At 39.3% G+C, this 23,248-nt stretch overlaps 1 protein-coding gene across 4 annotated transcripts in view; it reads left to right on the top strand.

Moving 5' to 3' along the window:
• Positions 1-21,150, top strand: part of LOC123503853 (ras-related protein Rap-1b) — a 37,005-nt gene extending 15,855 nt beyond the window's left edge. For 3 of the 4 annotated variants that reach the window (XM_045253966.1, XM_045253963.1, XM_045253964.1), the window contains exons 2-4: positions 8,681-8,871; positions 10,549-10,677; positions 18,385-21,150. In XM_045253966.1, the coding sequence (XP_045109901.1) occupies positions 8,689-8,871; positions 10,549-10,677; positions 18,385-18,627 (555 nt within the window). In that variant the 5' untranslated portion in view covers positions 8,681-8,688 and the 3' untranslated portion in view covers positions 18,628-21,150. Of the gene's footprint in view, positions 1-3,995; positions 4,148-8,680; positions 8,872-10,548; positions 10,678-18,384 lie in introns of those variants that run through there. The other variant, XM_045253965.1, reaches the window with a different exon arrangement.
• Positions 21,151-23,248: the final 2,098 nt, after the last annotated feature.

Below are 23,248 nucleotides of genomic sequence, written 5' to 3'. Positions count from 1 at the left end.
CTCTCTCTCTCTCTCTCTCTCTCTCTCTCTCTCTCTCTCTCTCTCTCTCTCTCTCTCTCTCTCCTCCGTAATCTACATGTATTTAACACTTTACTTATATACGGTCTTGGCTGGTGGTGGTGGTGGTGGTGATGGTGGTGGTGGTGGTGGTTGATGAGGAGTGTCAGATAGAAAGTACTCGTAACAGGTGAGGCGTCCTTAATTAATATACCTGGCGAAGCGTTCTACCTTTCTCGCACGTGCCACGCCTCTCTGTCTCTCTCTCTCTCTCTCTCTCTCTCTCTCTCTCTCTCTCTCTCTCTCTCTCTCTCTCTCTCCGCGTAAGATGTACAAATAAATGAATGAGAGAGAGAGAGAGAGAGAGAGAGAGAGAGAGATTTATTCCACTGGTATGAAGTATAGATGGATGTCATATGAATGAAAGTGATGTTGCTGATGATGATGATAATAATGAGGAGGAGGAATAGGAGGAGGAGGGGGAAGAGAAGGATGAAGAAGAGGATGAAGGAGGAGCCGGATATAAATTACATAATATGGATAATAATGTTCAACTTCCTACACACACACACACACACACACACACACACACACACACACACACACACACACACACACACACTTTATTAACTTTTATCTCCCATACCTCTCTCCTTCCCTCCCTCCATTCCTCTCGTCCTCCTTCCCATCCTCCCTTCCTCCCTCCCTCCCTTCCTCATTTCTCACCTCCGAGACTGTTCATTAATTACTTCTACCTTTGAATAATATTTGCTGTGTAACCCCAAATACTTTTCTCTCTTACTGGGAATACAAAGAAGCTACGAAAATTAGTAAGACTCAAGGCTTTTCCACGAATGATGCAGAATACTTGTTACATTGTCGATAGAAACACACAATACACATCTGAAAAATTTAATCAACTTGCACTAGAGCCCTTTAAGATTGTGGAGGTTTGTGATTCATATTTCAAAGGCGACCGATACTATTAGTCAAGCTGTGTGTGTAGCTAAAAGTATTTTCCATAGAATTTGAGTCTTAAAAACCTCCCTCTTAACTTCTTCAGTACTGGGACGCATTTTTACCATGAATTTTGGGGTACAATTAAGCGATTTTATTGACATTAGGAAGGATCTGTGGAGGTGAGAAGATTAATGGCTACAGTCTTCACTATTTGAAGCCTCACATAAATTTCTAAAGCTGTGTAAAATCACCAAATAATAAGCAGAATAGATAGGAAAACGTGTCATGGTACTGAAGAGTGAAGAGGTTAAAACAGTTCACAGAGGGAATACAGAAACAAGCATGGAGTTCCAGACTTACTAAAAGAAATAAGACTAAAGATCGAGGGTACTAGTAGACTCTTGCATTCGTGAGGTGTACACAATACGTAGGGATGAGAGAAAGTAGAAATCCTCGTGCAGAGAGACCGTGGGGGGGAGAGATGGGGGCACTAGTCATGCAGGTAGCTAGATGAAAAAAGTTATTTTTAAGAGGTAAGCTATCACGGTCACTGTTACGTAATGCTGAGTCACGGGGAGGTGGCGATATCAGGTAGGGCTTCTTTCCTGGAAACTGTGAGGGGCGTGCTAGGGTCAAGTGGTTTGGTCAATATACACACGCGGAGATTCACTGCTATAATCAACTCTCGCGAACCCTGAAGCGCGGAATCCTGACTATGGTGCGTATATAGTTTGGAAGCGTCTTTTGTCGTTCTCTCGCGAAGATTTTTTTTTTTTTTTTAAGGTAGAGATGGTTAATCAGGTTTTCATGCGTTTTTTTTTTTTTTCCTCATTCGTGATGCATGATATTTGTTAAACTGCCAATGTAATTTTGAAAACACATAAAAATTGCATTAACTTCCACTACAGTGTCATGATATTGTCAAAATAAGCCACAGGAATGATTAGTCACGTTCTAATGCTTCTCTCTCTCTCTCTCTCTCTCTCTCTCTCTCTCTCTCTCTCTCTCTCTCTCTCTCTCTCTCTCTCTCTCTCTCTCTCTCTCTACACTAAAGAAAACACATCAGGAAACTTTGTGATAAGGTTATAAGATCGGGATTAATTTTCCAAAAGACATAGATATCATTATTCAGGTTACCATATTCTTTTCAACTTATAATTCATAATACATGTCACTAGAATCATAGAAATGTACACCTGAATACTTGATCAACTAATACCTGTCATTGGTTACCTCCAGACGTGAAAGCAACGAGATAACAAGATAATGAGACTTTACGAAACCAAATTATGCTATTGTTTCCATTATCAGGCCCAGAAATATTTACACTGCTGTTCAGTATACAGAGACAATGTTCGTCTTTTTGTGCCATTCATAAAAGAATTCGTGAAGCTTAATTACAGCTAAACAAATACTAAGACTTTTTTGTATTCTTTTGTGTGTGTGTGTGTGTGTGTGTGTGTGTGTGTGTGTGTGTACATAATAAAAACACTAGTCAGATAATCCATAGGAAGCCGTGAAAATGTTTCTCTCTCTCTCTCTCTCTCTCTCTCTCTCTCTCTCTCTCTCTCTCTCTCTCTCTCTCTCTCTGTTCCTTTAGCAATCCTCTTCTGCAACTGCTGCTGAGGGCGTGGCTTGCTTTTAACATTGCCTTGTCTGAAGCTGCTTACGAAAAAAAAAAAAAAGCTTATTTGTTTGCTCTCCAGTGTGTTTCAATGCTTGTTCTCAATAACCGTCTTGTTCTCTCATCACAGTGTCTTCTTTGGTGTGTGATGTTACAGTGTTCTCTCTGTTCTGTTATGCTGTTCATCCAAGCGTGATGTACCAGTAGCATGGTTTATATTGTTCAGGAATAAACTATCTTTTTTTTTTATCGATAAGTGGTCTTAGTATATGATATCAGTAAACGCGTTCTATCTTTCTCCTCTTCTTCCCCTCCTCCTCTTTCTCCTTCTCCTTCTGCCTTTCTCCCTCCTCCCCTTCCTCCTCCTCCTCCTCCTCCTCCTCCTCCTCCTCCTTCTCCTCCTCCTCCTCCTCCTCCTCCTCCTCCAAAAATACATGATATACGTCACGTTGGCTGCCTCCTGGGGTGCTTCCCGTGGGCCCTTTAATAGTAAAAATACAACATCTAATCTTAGCAGTGTTAGTCTGTCCACCTTACCAATGTACGAGTTAGCCATTCTTTTACTGATACACCTGATACACTCTGGAACCTTTCGTCACCGTTCTGTCCGTCTCACCAAAACGATTAATTATTACTTCCACTTCTTTCTTCCATATCCTGACCTGTCATTAAGGTAAGAGTCAACTAGTACCTCTCCACTTCTCCATTGCATTGATAAACTGTCGTGTCTATCTCATTAATGCAAGAGTTAACCAGTATTATATAATTTGCCTTTACACTCCTTCATTTTCATCGGTAAGCAATTATGTCCCTTCTAAATATCTGCAATTCTTTCTTTTTCCTTATCTTCTGTCAATTATCAGTAACCACTTCACTAATACGAGAGTTAACCAGTCCACTCTTCCATCCCTTTCACTGGTTTACAAGAGAGAGAGAGAGAGAGAGAGAGAGAGAATTTCAAGCTAATATCCAATTCTAATATATGCAGTGACCACATACTTTTCGTAAAACTTTTATTACGTATGGACAAATTTTACTAATGTGTCAAGGAGAGGAAATGACGAATGCTTCAGGATAGTGTAATACTCCTCAACCTAGCTAGTGTCTTCACACTTGACCAATGCCTGCCCGCCTGTCTGACTTAATAGCGGAAGCTTGTAGTGTATTATATTGAATCTGTCTTGTCTTTGTTTTATCATTATTTTTTTCCATGTAAGAGGATGTTTAGCTGACTTACAAAAGGATGAGAGAGAGAGAGAGAGAGAGAGAGAGAGAGAGAGAGAGAGAGAGAGAGAGAGTAATCACATGAACCAAAACCTTACACCTACAAAAATCACCTATAAAATTACCCACAATGCAAATCACATCAAAATATCTCTCATCAATTTCCTCACACATAAACACAAGTAGACTTAGCACGTGAGAAAGAACCATCGCGCCAGTCCACCGCCCGGAGCCCTGGAGGAAGGGAAGCCATTAGCCAAAACAATCCGTGTATTTTCCCTCCTATCTCGCGGCTCAGGCCCGACCACATTCTCCCCCCGGTCTCCACCAAATCAGACAAAGGTGAGGCACACGTACACATGGGGAATTCGCACCCTGGGGTTTAATTAGGCGATAAATAAAGTGTTGTTGTGGGGGCCGAGTCAACTTGGGGGTGGAAATTGCTTCTATTTTTTTGTGGATTTCGTGGTTGTGGGATCCTTTTAGGGTAGCAGTGTAGAGGGATTGAGTTTGGGTTCCTGTACTTTAAAGGTGAAGAGTTGTTGGTCATGGGGAGAGTAAAGTGAGGGTAGAGGATGGGAGGGAGAGAGAGTGTGGGGGGAGACGCCCTAGTGTATTTCTATTTATTGTAATTTTTTCCTATTTTGATGTCCTGTGTGCGTGGGTTTGGCTGGGAGAGTGGAGTAAGGGAGTGGGAGAGGGTAATGTGAGAGGAACGCCCCCAAGTGTTTTGTTTCTCACATTTTTTCCTTATTTGGTAATATTGAGATTTGCACGTATGTTTCCGTGTTTTATTTGGTTTAACGCTTGATCACCGTTATTTCAATTTATTCCACTTATTTTCTTGTATTTTTGCTCTTTTTTATTTGAAACTACCATTACCACTAACATTTTTTTTTTACCAAGTTTTTTTTTTTTTTTTCCATATTTTCCTATTAAAGAATGTGATAATCTGCCTCCTGCCATGCAAACGCCATACCACCACCACCACTACCTCGCTTGTCTATCATTATAAGGAATATTACCATCACCACCACCACCACCCCCACATCTGCTAATAGAACAGACATGATAGTTTGAAGCTAATCCCATTTTAACCCACAGATGTATTGATGAAATGTAAAACACCATAAAAAATAACTTTAAGGATCTTAATGTTGTTTAATTGTGATGTTTAACTCCAAATGATAATCTTTTCCTACAATATCATCTAAATTTATTTTGTATATATATATATTTTGGCCTGAAACTTGAGTGTGTCAGCTTGATGGCTTTCTGTAGCTTCCTAGTGGCAAATATTACTGCTACTTACAGAAAGGGGGTAAAAGTGATTAAGGGAATTAAAGGCCAGTAAGTCTAACGTGTCATCTGCAAGGTAATGGAACCCCTGATCAGAGAGAGTACTTTAGAACATCTACAAAGTTATATTCTAATATGTCATAGGCAGTGTAGGTTTATGACTGGCCACTCAACAGTTCTTCCGTCAATCACAGTTCTGGATGAATGGACGGTAATACTAGATGAAGGACATGCTGTAGATATTGCTTACTGGGATTTTATGAAAGCATTTGACAAGGTACCACACAGAAGACTTACACAAGAAAATCAGAGGTTATAATATTAGTGGCTACATTTTTGGATGGATCAATGAGTTTCTAGAGGGAAGGAAGCAATGAGAAATACGTAGTCAGTCTCTTAATGGAAGGAAGTGGTCAGTGCTCTGCCCAATATTGTTTTTATGAATGACTTTCCAGTTACTGTGCTGAGGTAATAGTGAAATTTTTCTACATGTAGATGACACCAAGATTTTTAGAGAAATCAAGGATAATGACTGAAAAATTTAAGAGATCCTGAAAAAAAAAAAATTGGTCCTGCAAGCTCCATAAAAAAATGTAGTATGATGAGAATTGGACACTCAAAAGGAGGTCTGTGGCATTGGTGCGACCACACCTCGAGTACAGTAACCAGGTATGGTTCCCATATGAGATAAGATACTGGGGTTAATGCAAGAACAATGTTGGATGTTTAAAGAAAATTCGACAGGATTTGGACAACAGTGGAATTAAACAGCTGTTATTAAACATACCTGCCTTGACCGCAATGACCAAAAATACTTTTAGTGACTTGGAGTCACAGGCTTAGTTAGCCTCTTCCAGAAATCTTCTATGAAATTCAATGTTCTTTTCTTGGTGGAAATGAACAGGCAGGATTTATACAAGGTCTGATTACTCCTTGTAGCTTCCCTTGTGTTCTTATATCTGGTATTGAAATGTCATTTAATCCCTCTCGGACTGTGTTTTATTATTTGTGTATTGTTTGTATTGTACTTAAATATTTTTCAATACTAATTGTCTTGTACACATATACAACCATGAATGATGGTCACTTATCCCTGTGCATAAGTCAGTGTTGCATGGTTTTCTGCCCTAGCACGGCTTGAGGTTTATGGGATGTATAGCTAAACATGTTGGTCTGAAGTGCCCTGTCTGTCTGAGTGTCTTGGTGGAATGGTGCAGAGAGAGAGAGAGAGAGAGGGGGAGGTGTGGGCTGTCTAGAGTAGCAGCAGGAGGAGGCGAGAGCTGGTGTGGGGTGTTTTAAGCTTGTCTGTTGGCAGGGCTTGACATATCCTGTGTGTAGTGTGCTGGTGGGCTTTGTGGATGTGGCATATCCTGCTTAGTGAAGTAGAGGGTGGAATGATAAGGTTTGGTAGTCAATTGTATTTAATTTTTTTTCTTTTTTATTTATGAAGTTTAGTTAATGCGGAAGGATAACGTTACTGATGAATCTAGGCAAGTTTGGAGTTTTAGTGTCAGATTTTAGTAGGAGAGGCTGAGTTTGGATGAACATTGTAGTGTTAAATGTTAGCTTATTTGTCTCGTGTCTCTTATAAATGTCAAGAAATGGCCTTCCTGTTAGTGATATTCAGTTATAGTGAGAAATATGTGTTGCATTTTTCATTTAGTCTATTTTTTTGGTGTCTATAGTTATGCATGTCTAAGAAAGTACTAAAACTCTCTCTCTCTCTCTCTCTCTCTCTCTCTCTCTCTCTCTCTCTCTCTCTCTCTCTCTCTCTCTCTCTCTCAAACGCGTAGTCAACTAACTAGAATGACACTTTTGTAGCACACTGAGGTGAAGGACGTGTGTGTGTGTGTGTGTGTGTGGGGTCAAAGAAAGAGCTAAGCATGACAGTCTTCGGGCAGTAGGGATTAGAGAGGAGGTGGTGAGAGTGGTGGCCTGGTTTGGTTGCGGTTCTGACAGTGGTGGTGACAGAGGTGGAAGGTGCATCATTAGAGAGAGGCAGAGATAGAAGATATATCAGTAAGTCTATGCTCATTTACTTCTAATTAATTTTTCTCTCATCTTAACCTCTTCAGTACCATGGCATGTTTTCATATTCATTCTGGTTACTATTTAGTGATTTTATACAGCTTCAGAAACTTATGTGGGGGTTAAAATAATGGAAGACGGTGGCCATTAATTTTCTGATCTCCGTAAATGAAATTGTTATAAAAATGTGTTTTGGTACTGAAGGGCTGAAGTGTGTTTATTTTATCTTTAATGTGGTCGTGTGAAGGTGGTTGCTGTTCTTGTCTTTTTGTTATCATCATTGTTTTTAGTTCTCGTTATTTTCTTTGGTGTATTGAAGGGTATTTGAATCAGTGCCTACCATTGTTAATTTATATAGAAGTGAGGTAACTATTCTAGGTGTTTTGTCATCATTACGTCATTTTATCATAATTCTTTTTATTTTTTCCTACTGTGTTTGATGGCTTTTGAGTTTAAAGGGATGTTACTTTGCTCTCTCTCTCTCTCTCTCTCTCTCTCTCTCTCTCTCTCTCTCTCTCTCTCTCTCTCTCTCTCTCTCTCTCTCTCTCTCTCTCTCTCTCTCTCTCTCACAACTGCATTCACCATCCTCCTGTCTCTGTCCTTAATCTAACCTTTCTCCTTTGCTTCTACTCCTATGCTCTTCGTTCTCTCCTAGGACTTCTATATTCCCTACTTAGATTTAACCTTTCTCTCTAGTATCTGCCTTTATGCTATGTTTCCTGCATCTTTCCTCTTTTCCTTGGTGTTTCTGTAATAGTGTAATTGTGGGGTTGATGTTTCCTAGTTTTGGTGTTGGTTTGCTTCAGTCTCGCAGCAAATCCTTGTTGCAAAAGCTTCAGTTATTCATGGTATGTTTCTGCAACTCATGTTAAGCAGGATCTTGTTTTGTTATTGCATCATATGAGTCACTCTCTCTCTCTCTCTCTCTCTCTCTCTCTCTCTCTCTCTCTCTCTCTCTCTCTCTCTCTCTCTCTCTCTGGCAAATTGATAGAAATTATACAATGATTTATTCAGTTGGGTATTGAGAAGAACAAGAATTTGAATAAGTACATGACATTTGAAATATATTTTTCGGGTGTCTAGCTATGTGTGTTGTGGAGTCTTGTATAGTATTGTACAGTTGCTTGTAATCACTGTACATGTATGTGTGTGTGTGAGATAGATATATAGAGATCACACTTACTGCTAATCCCCAAAAATTCTGTTTATCAGATACCATAAGTCAGTTGTAATCTCTTGCTCAATGAATAAGTTATGTAAGTTATAAAGATAGTCACACCCAAGGTTCTCTTATTCTTTGTGTGACTGTGGATACGGCGACGTGCTGGTACCTGGGGCAGTGATGGAGGAGACAGATGGTGCTTGAATAGATAGATGGGGGGGGGGGTGGATGGATGCATCTATTGGCCACAGAATTACATACAAGGGAAAGAAAGTTGAAATTGAAATTACTTGTAATTTATAAACTAAACATAAACATATAACAAAGATGTATAAGTGATCTATCCTTGTCTTTCTGCACAACTAACATTGCTTTGTTTGTTTCAGTGTCGAGGATGCGCGAATACAAGATTGTAGTGCTGGGGTCGGGAGGTGTCGGTAAATCAGCCCTCACAGTTCAGTTTGTGCAGGGCATCTTTGTGGAGAAGTACGACCCCACTATTGAGGACTCGTACCGGAAACAGGTGGAGGTGGACGGGTCACAGTGCATGCTGGAGATCCTTGACACCGCTGGAACGGTATGTGGGGCATTGCTGTCTGTTATTCGTCACTTTTTTTTTCCCAGTATTTTAGTTATTTAAAAAATGTGGAAGGTACCAGCACTACATGAGTGACAAGAATGTTGAATCAGGTCAGATCTGCAACATGGCTGCATAATTTGTTGCACTTTGTTTTTCACTTGATGGAGGCTTTTTCTTGAAATTATTTCCATAGAGATTGATTGAAGCAGTTGAGGGATTTGTAATTAGAAATTATACATAAGGAGCAGATCTTCTAGGTGACATTTATTTTAAAAAATGGTATGAAATTAAATTGGTGTCTATGCAGACTTCAGCAGACTCGAGAGCCAAGTTAGCGGCAGGTTCCCGTCAGTTAACGTTTTCTGTGTTAATGAAGATATTGGAAAAAACTGTTAAGGTAAATGATCGTCAAGTTTAAGGCAATGAAAAGCTCTTTGCTTTCTGCTTGATGCTTCTCAGTTAATTGGTTAAGTCCTGAAATTGAATTTTCTTATTGTGGTTGGAAGATGGAAAACTAAAACCCAATACCCAACCTTGGGCTGGTCTCACTGTTGCAAACTGTGGCCTGGAAATACAACAGTCAGGCAGCTGGACTTCCATCCATATGTGGGGCCAGAATACTTTGATAAGTTTATTGACACAGCTTACACTGTTTCTCATACTACAGCAATGACAAATCTACCATACCAAGACTGCAACTGCAACTGATATCCAAAATTTTTCTCCTACCTAATGAATCTATTGCCGTTACTATTTTATTGTCTGTTTTACAAGCATTGTTACTCTCAAATTTCTACTCTGCAAATGTATTTACACATCTCATTGGGTTAATAATGCTTTCAACTGCTTTCCTTTGTGAAATTACCACATGAAAATATGAACTGTTCTCCATCTCATGACTAAAATCAATAGAAAATCACTGATGTACTTAAAGAAATGAATAAATGATGGTATATTGCAGCCACTTCAGGATGTGACCTAATTCATACAATTTTATTACCATGGTGAGCTGGCTCTCCTCCAGCTCCTTCATCTTCATGTACTGTGCTACCACCTCATGAAAATATCTTGTAAGTATGTCTTGTCACACTCCAAAGGGAATCTGTACACACAATGCTGGTGGAGTAGTAGGGTAGGCACATTGTAAGCAGTTACTGAAGGCTGTGGAGTGAGAGGACAAGGAAACCAGTCTGCTGTGTGTATTCCAAGAGCTGGATGAGATATGATGTGTTTTATGTCTTGACTAATTTCTATGGTGGAAAATGAGTAAGGAAACCAGAAACCAGTCTACTATGTTTTTACTCTTGGTGACAGATAGGACAGCTTTTTATGTATTTTGGCTGTGCTTCCTATAGGGGAGATTTCAGTTTGGTATATAGATATTTAGATCAGTCTTATGACATTATTTCATTAACTTGGCACTGCCATTGACATAAACCTGAAGAAAGAATCAATCTGTCACACATTTCCATCCATCATTCTTGCCTTCCCCTGTCACTCACTTTAGTTGCCTCTGTAGGAAGAAGAATAAAAAAAAAGTAAATAAAAAAACTTTTTCTATCAAACAGTTCTTCCTTTCCCTGTTACTCACTAGCATCATATTTGCCATGAAGAAAGTCAGGAAAGCCAACTTTGTACATTTCCACCTGTCACTCACTGTCATCACCTTTGCAGGAACAATTCACTGCTATGCGGGATCTCTACATGAAGAATGGCCAAGGGTTCGTCCTGGTGTACAGCATCACAGCACAGAGCACTTTCAATGACCTCCAGGACCTCCGTGAACAGATCCTCAGAGTCAAGGTAGGTATTGAGAGGAGATGTATATGTATAATGGGAGATGTACACGTATTTGCTCTACTTTGATTAAAGGGACACATACTTATTGAATGAGGTTTAATCTAAGAAAATTAGGTTATCTAGTGTTAACTTGAAAGGTGTATGTAGAAGTGATGGTTATTTTTTGTTTTTCACTGGTATAATTTTTCAGTAATTACTTGTTCTTTGTTGTGTCAATTAAAGAAACACTAACCTATTGAATTGCAGTGAAAATGTTGATAAATTCTGCTTCTATTTAGCGAAGATTTGCATAAAAATGTTGCAGGTGTTTGGCCGTATCACAGTTTGTTCAGGCTTGGCTTTTCTTGTTCTTTTATCAGTCACAGTTGCTTTTGAAGGATTCCAATGATACTTCATAGAGGGTTTGTGGTCAAGATAGGCAGACATAATTTAAGTGCACAAAAATGTGATAAAGCCCAGCATTGGCATGGGACTATATGACTTGAAATGACTTAAGTCATACTGCAAGTTAAAGATTAAAGGTTTCTGGTAAAGGGAGTTGAGTTAGTTGGGGACTTAGGTGCTGATTGTTCTATTTTGTTTCATGTGACTTTATTTTTCGTACCCATATCATTACACTTTGATTTCTCTTCCTTTGTCTTATTCTAAAATTATGTGATGTCATCTGATTTATGTTTTGTAGCTTGTTACTCATAGAGAGCCAGCTTGTTCTTTTATTTGCTTGAATTATTAAGATTTAAGAGAGAGAGCTAGACCTGCTACAGCTACCATCTCCCTGCTCAGAGCACCCTTTTTATGTCTTTTTAGCATGAAGGTATACCATGATAGAAGTCATGGTCAAAAGTCTAGTAATGTTTTTCACCCATTCCTTCTGTGTTTACCATCTATTGACAGACTTCTTACCCAACCTGACAGTTACCAGGTTGATTTTCAGTGGATCAGAGGAATCATTATTGCCTTAACACTGTTAACACAGGGTGCCAAGTATTTGACTTGTGACTTAGAGTTCCTTCCTTAGTTTCAGCACCAGCTGCATGGCAAAAAAATTTAAGCCATATTTGTGATCCTTTCAGTATTTATTCAAGGCTTCAGTTAATTGTACCACCTTGCCTACACAACACGGTGATGCCTTAACTGTCATGATTTTCAAGTGATGCACGGTTACTTCCCTCAGCTAGGAGGGAGAAAAAGGAAAAAGGAATCTCCAGCCAAGCATGAACATTATGAGATTGTCCTGCTTAACTGTGTGACCTTGATGTACATGGTGTTTGAATTGTTATGTACGGAAATTTAAACCCTATAGTCTTGCCACCTCTTTTCTGATGTCACTAATCCCTCAGTGCATCTTTTCTACCATTTGCTCATTGCAACTTCTTCTGCTGCATGGATGTCTTATTTTTGTGAGTTTTATATTGTTTTTCATAGCATTTTGTGTGCCTTCTTAGATAAGTAATGAATGTTTTCCCATTATGGCTTCCATGTTGCACTTCATTCAGTGGTTGCATCATCCTAGTTGTTTCAGCCATTTTGTTGTCATTGTGTCTGAGGTTGAGTCTCATTTCTGTAGTAGACCTGTGCTTGCATCAAGGCATGTGGCAATGGCAATGGCATGTCAGTTTAGGTGTGTTAAGTGTGGAACAAGCTGGCTCTTAGTAATTAGGAAAAACATTTATTAGATTTTTTTATTGAAGAACATACATAAAGTTGCTCTTTGGATGGCAATGTGAGGTGAACTGTCTTCAACACATCTCGTACTGAGCTTGTTGTTATGCTGTTGTAGCAAGTAGTAGCCTAACCTTGTTACACAATACCTGGTTGATTTTTCACCAGTGGACATGAGTGATTTTGGACTAGAAAGATAGCTTAGCATGACTGTCTGTCTCAGGTCTACATGTGAAGCAAGCATAACACAGCTGTGAAGCAAGCATAACACAGCTGTTAAACTTTTGATATGCACGGTTACTGCACATATTGTTTTGAAGACTGGTGTAGAGGGCCTGGGTCATATGCTTTTTATTTCTCTTAGTTATATAAAGCTCTTCCTAATTACAGGATTTCCTAACTACTATTTTTAGCCTAATATTATAACATGTCTTATTTACTATTACAGGATTTAAATTTAAAGCTTTTGTCATAAGAGTTAGGTATAATTGTGTCTTGAGAATTTGACAAGCCTGGTACAGTCCGTGAGGGATGTGGTACACGGTCACGATTTGAGTCTGTCTACTGTTAAATATTAAAAGAAGGATAGACTTGTGAATATCTGAAAATATTTTGCTGCTCCTTGATTGAAATTTATTTTTTTTTAGTTTGTGTGGTTGGCTGGATAAATGTATTATTGCAACACCATTTCAGACACTTTTATAGAGTTCTATCAATCCTACACAGGCTATTGCAGTCATTCTGAGTTAATGTGCATCACTGATGTTAATGCACACTTTAGTTGCTCTTGGGGTGGTGCAATGTCATGTGGGCTTACTAATTTGCATAGAGTATATGTCCTCAGAAGTATGATGAATCTCATTTTAATGAGCTGTGTATTTCCTTACTAGACAAAACTTTTATAAGTGGTGAAGATTATGCTTTCCAAATTTCTGTACCTGTATCCTTATTTCATGTCATGCAACCTATTGAAGCTGCTACTGTGGTATCCCATCTACTGAAAACTGTACCAGGCTTGTCTTACCAGCTATTCATGTACATCTAACTAATGACAATTGAAGTGAAACATAACTATATATTATAATGATTGAAATTAGTTTTGTAAGGAATCCTGTGTTTACAGCTTAAGTGAAGAAATGGCTATTTATTTTATCGTACTTTATTAGCAGTAAGGAATCCCATACTTTATTGAATAATAGTAAGTTATCATATACAGTGAAAATAAAACGTTGCACATATTAGTAATGATGACATCCAGGAAAACATGAAGCGTCAATTAGGTATTCCATTTTTTTCCAATGCCTTTCCCCACTTGAGGCAGGGTGGCACAAAGTAAGGAGAGGAATTGTCAAAACCTTATTATTCTCTGGTGTCCACTTACTTATTTACCTTACTACCACCACCACCACCACCACTACCACAACCAGCTACTATTATTACCATTACTATACTTCCAGATCTACTAGTCTCTGGAAGAAGGGTTGCTGGCACAGCTATCAAAAAAAGTGTTATTCCACAACTTTTATTTTGCACTATGCACCATTTTATAGTCTTGACGGCACGGGGCCAACGTAATTTATTTTTGCAGTGAGTGGCAATTACTTTCCGAGGAATGTAGTTGTGAGCCTTAACTGCTTACTGTGAAGGAAAAAAAAAAGTTACACTGGGCCTGTGGCATTAAGACTTTCAGTGCATACTGTACTTTGAACATCATTCCAGGGTTCTATAAGTGTGGTGGATTTAGTAGAATGCAAAAACCTTACCAGTGCTTCATGTAAGGAAGATTGTCCTCCTCGTTTTGCAGGAAGGTGACAGATTTCCCATAAAAAAAAGCTCCATCCATACCTTTTCTGATTGGTAGGCAAAGTAGATGAGGTCTGACTCCACTCCTTCCTCTCCTGTGTGTGTGTGTGTGTGTGTTTCACTGTTTGATCTGCCGATCTACTGCAGTCTGACGAGACAGCCAGACATTACCCTACGGAACGAGCTCAGAACTCATTATTTCCGATCTTCGTATAGGCCTGAGACCAGGCACACACCACACACCGGGACAACAAGGTCACAATTCCTCGATTTACATCCCGTACCTACTCACTGCTAGGTGAACAGGGCTACGTGAAAGGAGACACACCCAAATATCTCCACCCGGCAGGGGAATCGAACCCCGGTCCTCTGGCTTGTGAAGCCAGCGCTCTAACCACTGAGCTACTGTGTGTGTGTGTGTGTGTGTTTCAGTCCTATCAGACGATCGGTCTATGAGCTCTGAGCTTGCTCTGTAATGGGGAAGACGGCTGGGTGACCAGCAGGCGACTGAGGTGAATTACACACACACACACTGTGTGTGTGTGTGTGTGTGTGTGTGTGTAATTCACCTCAGTCGCCTGCTGGTCACCCAGCCAGTCTTCCCCATTACAGAGGGAGCTCAGAACTCATAGACTGATCGTCGGGTAGGACTGAGACCACATCAACACACAGCACACACCGGGAAAGCGAGGCCACAACCCCTCGAGTTACATCCCGTACCTATTTACTGCTAGGTGAACAGGGGCCACACATTAAGAGGCTTGCTCATTTGCCTTGCCGTTTACCGGGACTCAAACCCGGCCCTCTTGATTGCAAGTCAAGCGTGCTAACCACTACACTACGTGGTGTGTGTTGTGTTGTGTAAAGAGAGAATGGGAGGAAGGGGTGAGGTTTGCCCTAATGTACTTTACCTGCCAATTAGAAAAATGTGTGGGTGGGGCTGTCACCTTACTTCAAAAGGAGTATACTCTTCATTATGGCATGATAGGAAAGTTACTGTAAAGTCCTCACAACTCAGAGCCTATTGATAGGAAGATAAGGTTTTCTGCTGACTGTCCCCACACTTTCTAGAAGTCTGCTGAACTGTGTTTAAAACTAGTTGTGGTGTCAATGCTTATATTTTTTTAGCTACCATAGTTGTTACAATGACAACCTTTCTTGTGGACACTGTAGTACTATTACTCATATCTTCTACAGACTGTTTAATGGAAGCTGAACTAAGAAAGATGTGAGTGAACTGAACACAGAATGGATGTGGTTATTTACAACTGCGACTTCTTGTCTTGTCTTTACGTTGGATATGCAATTAGAGCATCTTGCAATCATTTTGTAAGTGCTTAGGGGCAATAATAATCATGACTTTCAAGCCAGTTTTAAGGAATAAAGGAAAGGAGAAACCATATCAACTAATACATGTCAATGTTGCTATCAAGTAAATGAGAGTTGATGCAAGGGAAATCAATGCCATTACATCCATAAACTAGGCACGCACTACCTCCCCAGAATTTTGTGGCATTATTACTACAAAGTCAAACTATTTAACTGAAAATACATTTCAGGGAGGTAGTGTGTGCCAGCGTGATGGCAGTTGGTGGCTGTGCTGTAATGCCCTTACACGTGATGGCAAAATTAGCCGTGCATTGGTTGATCTATTTTCATGTCCTAAATTTATTTCTTTAATGACTGACAGGCTTGAGTGTTGGATGTTGCAATTATTATTACCTCTTAGTATTTTATAGAATATTACCAAATGCTCATTGCAAGAACAGTAAAAATAGCAAAGAATTCATGGAATTCTATCCCATCAGCCAATCTTTGCTCTGTTTACAAACTCGTAGGATCTTGAAACTGTTTCATCAACTCGGTTTCCAGTAAACAGACTGCAAGTTAAACTACTCATTTCTATGCTATTTCTACTCTAATGCTACCAAGAGTAACTCCCTAACTTACTTTCTCACCTCTGCAGCTACTCCTGGTTTCTTCCCCAACCTCACCTATTTAAATGTCCTGCTCCCTTATCCCTCCCTTCCTATTCCTCTACTTGTTCCCTGTTGTTGCATCATTCATGAAAAGAGGGAAGAAAGCCACTCAGACATGAGACCTTCTACTGTTAAACTAGGTTTTGTGTTGCAGTAAATATTGTGGTCATCTTTGAAACAGAAATAAAAAAGCATGCATGTAGCAGCTCGCCAGCCACCAGGAGTGAGCAAGGCAAGCTGCTACATCACATCATTTGTCATACATTAAGCATCCTGTGTTTTTGTAGTCTGTATCAGTCATTCACTTGTTCCACAGTCTCACTGGATATACGTACACACCATGGTAGTCTTTATCTAGCCTGCAAATGTCCCTCAGATCAGTATTAATTCCCTAATGGACCCTGTATACCTATCCTCCTTCACTGATGTGACAAATTCAGTGTTAATGTTTGGGATTGATAACTGTGCAATAATAACCAAGGCAGAGGAACAGTAATGCCACTCACTCATTGATGTGTTGTCCCCTAAATTGTTTGAGAGCATGGTGCATTCGTTGGCCGTCAGACTCCTTACCAACTGTTACTGTTACAACTTCTGATGTTTGTGCTGCCACAGGCCCACAGTCTTACGGAACAAGATGTGGCTGGTGGCTGGCTGGCTGGCGGCGTCACACCCTCTCATGTAGCTCTAAAAACATAACGGAGAACATTAATCATCCTTCAACCTTTAAAACTTATTGGTTCAGAATGTTAGCTCGTTTTTAGTCACCAAACCTTACCAAATTAATTCATTGGCATAAAATAAATCAAGGATTAAGAAGTTTCTCACCTTACAGTAAATTTTAAATTAAGCATTGTCTCGGAAAACTCAATCAATCATAATGATGATGGTTGTAGCGTAAGTGTGGGTTCTCATGCACACCAGTCTTATTGCTTTTTTGGTCATGTTTCTCTTGTAAAAGAGAGAAAACTGTAAGGTTTCTCTTGTACACAGAGAAAGTGATTGAGCCGATTATTGAACTCTTCTCTGCCATCATCTTGATCAAGAGGGAGCAATGCATTAGATTTTGTTTATTTTAAAGATTGAACAATTAGTACACATCAACCTCTATGAATGTAAGTTTCTAAGTTGTTCAATTGAAGCATTTAAAAATTATGGTAGTGATTGCATTAATTAAAAGAAAAGAAAAAAAATACAAAAATACAGCAGGTTCTTTTAGTTCGGTCAACAGGTGAATGACTGCTTTACGTTAACAGAGAGCCACAAATACTTTTTATCAAGTTGGTGAGAACAAAGTATGAAGGTCCTTGTCTCTAGGTCATCAGCAGCTCAGAGTAAGGTGGGCTCAACCAAACCTGCATGTCAGTGCACATGGGCCCCCATGTGTCTTACTAAGCATAGCACTCAGGACAGTGGAAGATCATAGCATTTTGCAAGAGGTGAGAGGAATGCAAGGGAACAGAAGCCTTACTTATTACTTAAATCCCCATAAAGTACTAAGGAATTTAAGTCCTGCATCCTTAAAAAGCTGCTTTTGCCCACATAACTATTTTTACTGGCCACAGCTGGATTTCAAAGAGTTTCTCACACTGACAATGCACAAGCAGAATCACAAAAGCTTCCATGAAAGTAATGATTTGCACTACAGTGCATTTGAAGAGGCCGAGGTGAGATGAGGCCAAAGACTGGAAGACACTTTGCACTGCTGACTGATGACTACTTGTCAGCCATTCTGTGGAGGCAAGGAGCTTTATTTGAACATATTTTTGCTTACTTATGTTTCTCATGTTTGGAGTCACAGCTTACTGTTCCTGTGACACTGTATGTTCAGTTAACAAAAAAAATAATTGAGAATTCCTTCCTGTTATAATCAACAAACAAAAATGTGATATGTTTATATATTTTGCATCCTCCCTCAAGACCGCTTGGCTGAAGTTATTATTTTGCTTTTCTTCTGAACTGATAAATATCTATTCATGTCACTTACCTTTCTTTCATGGTCCATCACCACCACCACCAGTAGACATCATCAGTGTAGTTGTTATATACTGGATGTAGGTTGAGGAATTAATTCTTGTGACTGGAAAAAATGCAAAAACTCATGAGTAAAATAATATAACTTGTATTGCGCACTAATAAGGTTTTGTTACACTGGTAGATCAGCTCAGTGAGTACTGTCAAGCATCTTTCTATTTACAAATAACTGAGCATAGCAATTATTACACATTTGAAAGGAACATTTACTCATACCTTACCTTATTTCCAGGACACTGAAGACGTCCCGATGATCCTGGTTGGCAACAAGTGTGATCTGGAGGACGAGCGTGTCGTTGGGAAGGACCAAGGAGTGAACCTGGCCAAGAACTTCAACTGCGCCTTCCTCGAGTCATCTGCCAAGGCTAAAATCAACGTGAACGAGATCTTCTACGACCTGGTACGGCAGATTAACCGGAAGTCACCCATCAACACTAAGATTAACAAGAAGTCCAGGCCATGCTGTCTCTTATAAGGCTGCGTGTGATGTCTCTCCTTTTTATTTGAATGGGAAGGTCTATTAGGGATGTTATGCCTTCATCCTCTCAGGTGATCATGTGGTTTTTGTTCTACTGTCGGGGCGTGCTGGAAACTGACTGACTGATCATTCCTAGACTTGTAGTGTACTTACATATTTGCCATCAGGGACGGGAACTGCCTTGGAGATGATGGACATGGCTACTGCTGTAAGTAGTAAGTGATTCAAGCATAATTTGTTGGTTACCTGTGTAAGGAAGGCTCTATCTATATTTCTAATTACTGCAGACCATGTTCATCAAATGCTTACTTGTGCACGTCCTTTCAGTAGAATGAAAATCAAAGGATGGGAAAAAATGTTAAAAAAAAAAAAAGGCTGGTGCCACTTCTGAAATCTTTTTTTGCACACCAAGATGATGATGAAGAAGGCTTGTTTGTGTATTTAGCAGAGAAGGTTGGTTGGGGGTGACTGACTGACTTGGTGAAGAAGCAGATTCGAGACGACAACTTTAAAACACTAACCAATTATTATTTTGGAGTTGTCGTTCGTTATATTCAGAGGTAAATGCATGTGTGTATGAGTGTGCGCGTGCATGTGTGTGTTTGGGTATTCAGTTGGCTAGAGCAAGGCACCGGATTGGTTGGCTGACTCTTGACGAGAGCAATGGGAGGAATGTGATGTTGGCATAACTGTTGTAAACTTTATTTTTTTATTTCTTAGTCTCTCATCATGATGCAGAATGCTACTACTACACTAGATGATAAATGAAAAGTACCATTTCCAAAGTTATCCTAGTCTATTTTTTTGCACAAAATTCTGAAATCCTTACTGCTACATACATGTTGATAAAACCTAAAAACATCATTATCACCTTCATATCGAGAGAGAGAGAGAGAGAGCGAGCGAGAGAGACTTTCCAGTTTCCATCCCCACTGTACGTTTTCATAACATTTGTAAAATAGGCGTGAAAGACAAAAGTTTGTATGAGGTCTCAACGGATGAAATCTTGTCATTTATTTGCATTACTGAGAAGTCTTTTGTACCTTTAGTAGCAAATAGTTTATATATTACCTTTAAGATTCTGCTGCGCACAAGATGCTTTATGAAAACAGCTTAAAGTTATGGAAGAAATCTTTAATGTGAAGAAGTGCAGACTGACTTTTAATACTTTGGGTGCCAGTAAGGGAACATATTGATTTGATCCACAAACACCTCAAAAATTAATTCCCTACCACTGTGATTCTTTAATTTTGGCTACTCTGACCAGAACAAAAAGTAAGTCCACCAAGGATGCAAGATTCATCATATAAACACCATCAATGGATCATTCCTCTTCTAGCACCTTAATATATTTTTTTGCCTCGGATAATGGATTGACATGTCACCGGAAACATTTCATTCCAAGCTCGGGCCTGACCAAAGTAAGGCAAAGATGAGAGGCTATTTACATGGCAATTTCCCCATTTGTGAGTGGTACTGAATCCTTGCACACTTCGCATGCACTTCTTCTCAGAACTCTTTTTCCCTGCTACTCATCTTCTTGAATGGTGTGACCTTACTAGACATGACTAAGAGAAGTGAGTTGGGATCTATCTCTTGTTCCAGGAATCTTGGATTACAAGGGAGGGAGAAAGAGAGCATAACAAGGGATTATCTAGCCATTCATTCATTCATTGCAGATGTGTTTGTTTTTCTCATCTTGTTTAAAATATTTCAGTGTTGCGTCTTGGTAATGCCTGCTGCAGTTTGATGTGATGTGATGATGTTGTGTGCTAAGTATATAAGTGTATATCTGATTTTTGCTCTGCTGTCAAGAAAATCTTGCCTCAAAAAAATTTATAAAAAGGAAAAAAAAAGACCCCTAGAGAAAAATAACAAGGGCAAATGTATATATATATATATCAACCTTGTTCTGTATGTAGTTAATAATAATAATATGCAGTTGGTGTATTCATCATCACTGTTATATATATATATATTTTTCTGACGAGGCAAAAGGATGATTGTGAGAGAGAGAGAGAGAGAGACGAGTGAAAGAGACAGCAGAAACTACTATGAATGAATGTTTCCTGATACGAGAACTGCATTTATATGGCCCCTCTATGTACCACTGCCTTGTTTTACTGCATACTACATCTACATACTATCATTGCAAACTACTATGTTAAGTGGTGAATGATGCAATTCAGTGCTTCATAATATTGCTATTTACCAATGACATTTAAATTTTTCTTGTATACACATTGTTTTCTACTGACCTGAATGTCTCTTATGTAATTTAGGAATATCAAAAAAAGAAAAATTGCCCTAGAGCAAGTAAGAAATTATTTCATGTTGTATGGTTCAAAACTAATTGTGATCATATGCATTTTTAACTTTTATTACTCTAGGGTTGTTTTAAGATGATACCATTGGCTAGTAATCCATAAGACTATTAGCGGCTTATAATAAACTATTGGAGAAAGCTTTACCATTTGTTTTCAGTATGATGAAATTAAATATATATCGTGTACATTGTTTCATGAGATTTTTTATTTACCTATTCTTTCTCTACCTCTCCCTCTCTCTCTGAAAATACTGGCACTACTGATGTAGTAGTGTTTTGCAATTTACATATGATAGCTGATAGTGACATACCCAAAGTACAACAGAGTGGTTACTGAGAACCATCTTACCCAGAGTACAACAAAGTGGTTACTGAGAACCATCTTAATCAGATAGCCAGAGTACAACAGAGTGGTTACTGAGAACCATCTTAATCGATAGTTGAGCAATGTTTTTTTTCTTATGTGTGTGGCAGAACCAGTTTCTTTGTGGTATGTGCAACTCAGGCTCACGAGCAGTTATACGAGTCCATTCTGTCCAGATGCTGGCTACTGTTGAGCAAACATTATGGTGACCCTGTTATGTCACTGTCCACTCAGGTACAGGGACGTATTTATTATGTCTATGACAAAGAGAAAGCCAACAATTCTCTCTGAATCAGTTTGAATAGGTAAGCAATTAATTATATCAATTTTACATAAGACCAATACAGGTATTCCAGTGTTTATACCATGATCCCATTCGTGCTATGCTATAAAGTATGTCATCATCAGCCACATCATCCTTACATTATTTTGGCCTTGCTGCATAGAGGCCTTACGACTGTGTTGATGAGATCAAGGGTATGACAGTGAAGGCAGTGCAGCTGATGGTTCAGTGCAACATGAAGTCTCTGCCTCAGACACTGATAGCACTCAAAATCGTCAACAGACGTAACATTCGCACAAAGTCTGCAGCCAAGCAGAATTTCACAATTGATTCTCTGACTAACATCTTAGGATGGCAAGGTATCATGAATTTATCCACATAACATCCGCTCATCCTGAGCCCAATACGCAAGTGTGGGGATGTATGAAATGGTACCTATGATCCTAGTTACGTCGTTTCACAAGGGCGGATCTGCAGGCCAAGCTGGAAACAGCAAATTACTTTCTGCCACTGCAGAGCATGGAAAGGAGCAGTTCAATGATCACATGGTTTTGAGTATGAGTACTGGTCAGCAGGCCACATTTGCAAAGGCATGGATCCCATCATCATCTACCCTGGTAATGAGAAGGATGATGATGAAGATCTATTCCTGGATAGTGGCAAAGATTAAAATAAAAACTGAACTGAGTTCATATTCATATATATTAATATATTATTTTATCCAGAGAGAGAGAGAGAGAGAGAGAGAGAGGGGGGGGAAGGGGGAGGCAGTGGTGAAGGGAGAAGTGTGGAGGTAGTATATGAGTGCACATCACAGCTTCTTCCCTTGTTTGATTCACTGCTCTGCTGAAATGGTTAATATGGGCTTCAACCTTAAATGACAAGGGTAAATGCCTTAATTAACTACATTTGACAATGCATGATGGTGTTAAAAATTATGGGATGGTGTGAAAGAAAGCAAGCTGTGCCAAAATATTCTAATTCCATTATTTGTTTGGAAGATATACATTGAAAAGTGATGCCTCATGTCCTCTGAAATGCATAGCACTATTTTCCTCATTAAAAAAATGCTTTCTTTTGAAGTTCCCTATTGACTAAGCATGAACAACCTAAATATAAGGTTTACTACTCTATTTCAGAACTGATCCCTCAAATTGTCCTGCTAAGTTATCCTGATTCCATACCATATTTCATTAGAAATACTTACGTCTTGGGGACCAATGTTTGATAAACCTTGTCAGCTGCTTGAAAGGTGGTAAAGCTCATTCTGAAGTCCACAGCATAGGCATACAAGCTAAGGTTGGAAAAGAAGTGTCTATGATACTGCTATTATACAAAACAAATACATATATTACTATTTCATAGAAAATTACTTGAGGTAGTAGCACAGTATGACTCATCACACTCACCTCACCACTAAGAGATCCTAGAGTCAATACTCAGGAAAAGAGAGATGCATGGGCAGTCTTGTACATCTACCTCAGGCATTGACAATTCTCACGTGCTAGGTATGGGTACTTGCCGTGCATCCCACAGGCAGTCTTTGCTCAAAATCTCTCTTACTGTAAGGTGGTATACGGTAAACTGATGTGCATAAGCTCACTTGCATAATTTCCCCATTACCCTCAGTCTTTAAAACCTTATA

Source organism: Portunus trituberculatus, chromosome 14 (assembly GCF_017591435.1).
Source record: "Portunus trituberculatus isolate SZX2019 chromosome 14, ASM1759143v1, whole genome shotgun sequence".
In the NCBI taxonomy this organism is placed as follows: Eukaryota; Metazoa; Arthropoda; class Malacostraca; order Decapoda; family Portunidae; genus Portunus; species Portunus trituberculatus.
The sequence above is the reverse complement of the archived record's forward strand: the minus strand, read 5'-3'. Positions and strand labels throughout refer to the sequence as shown.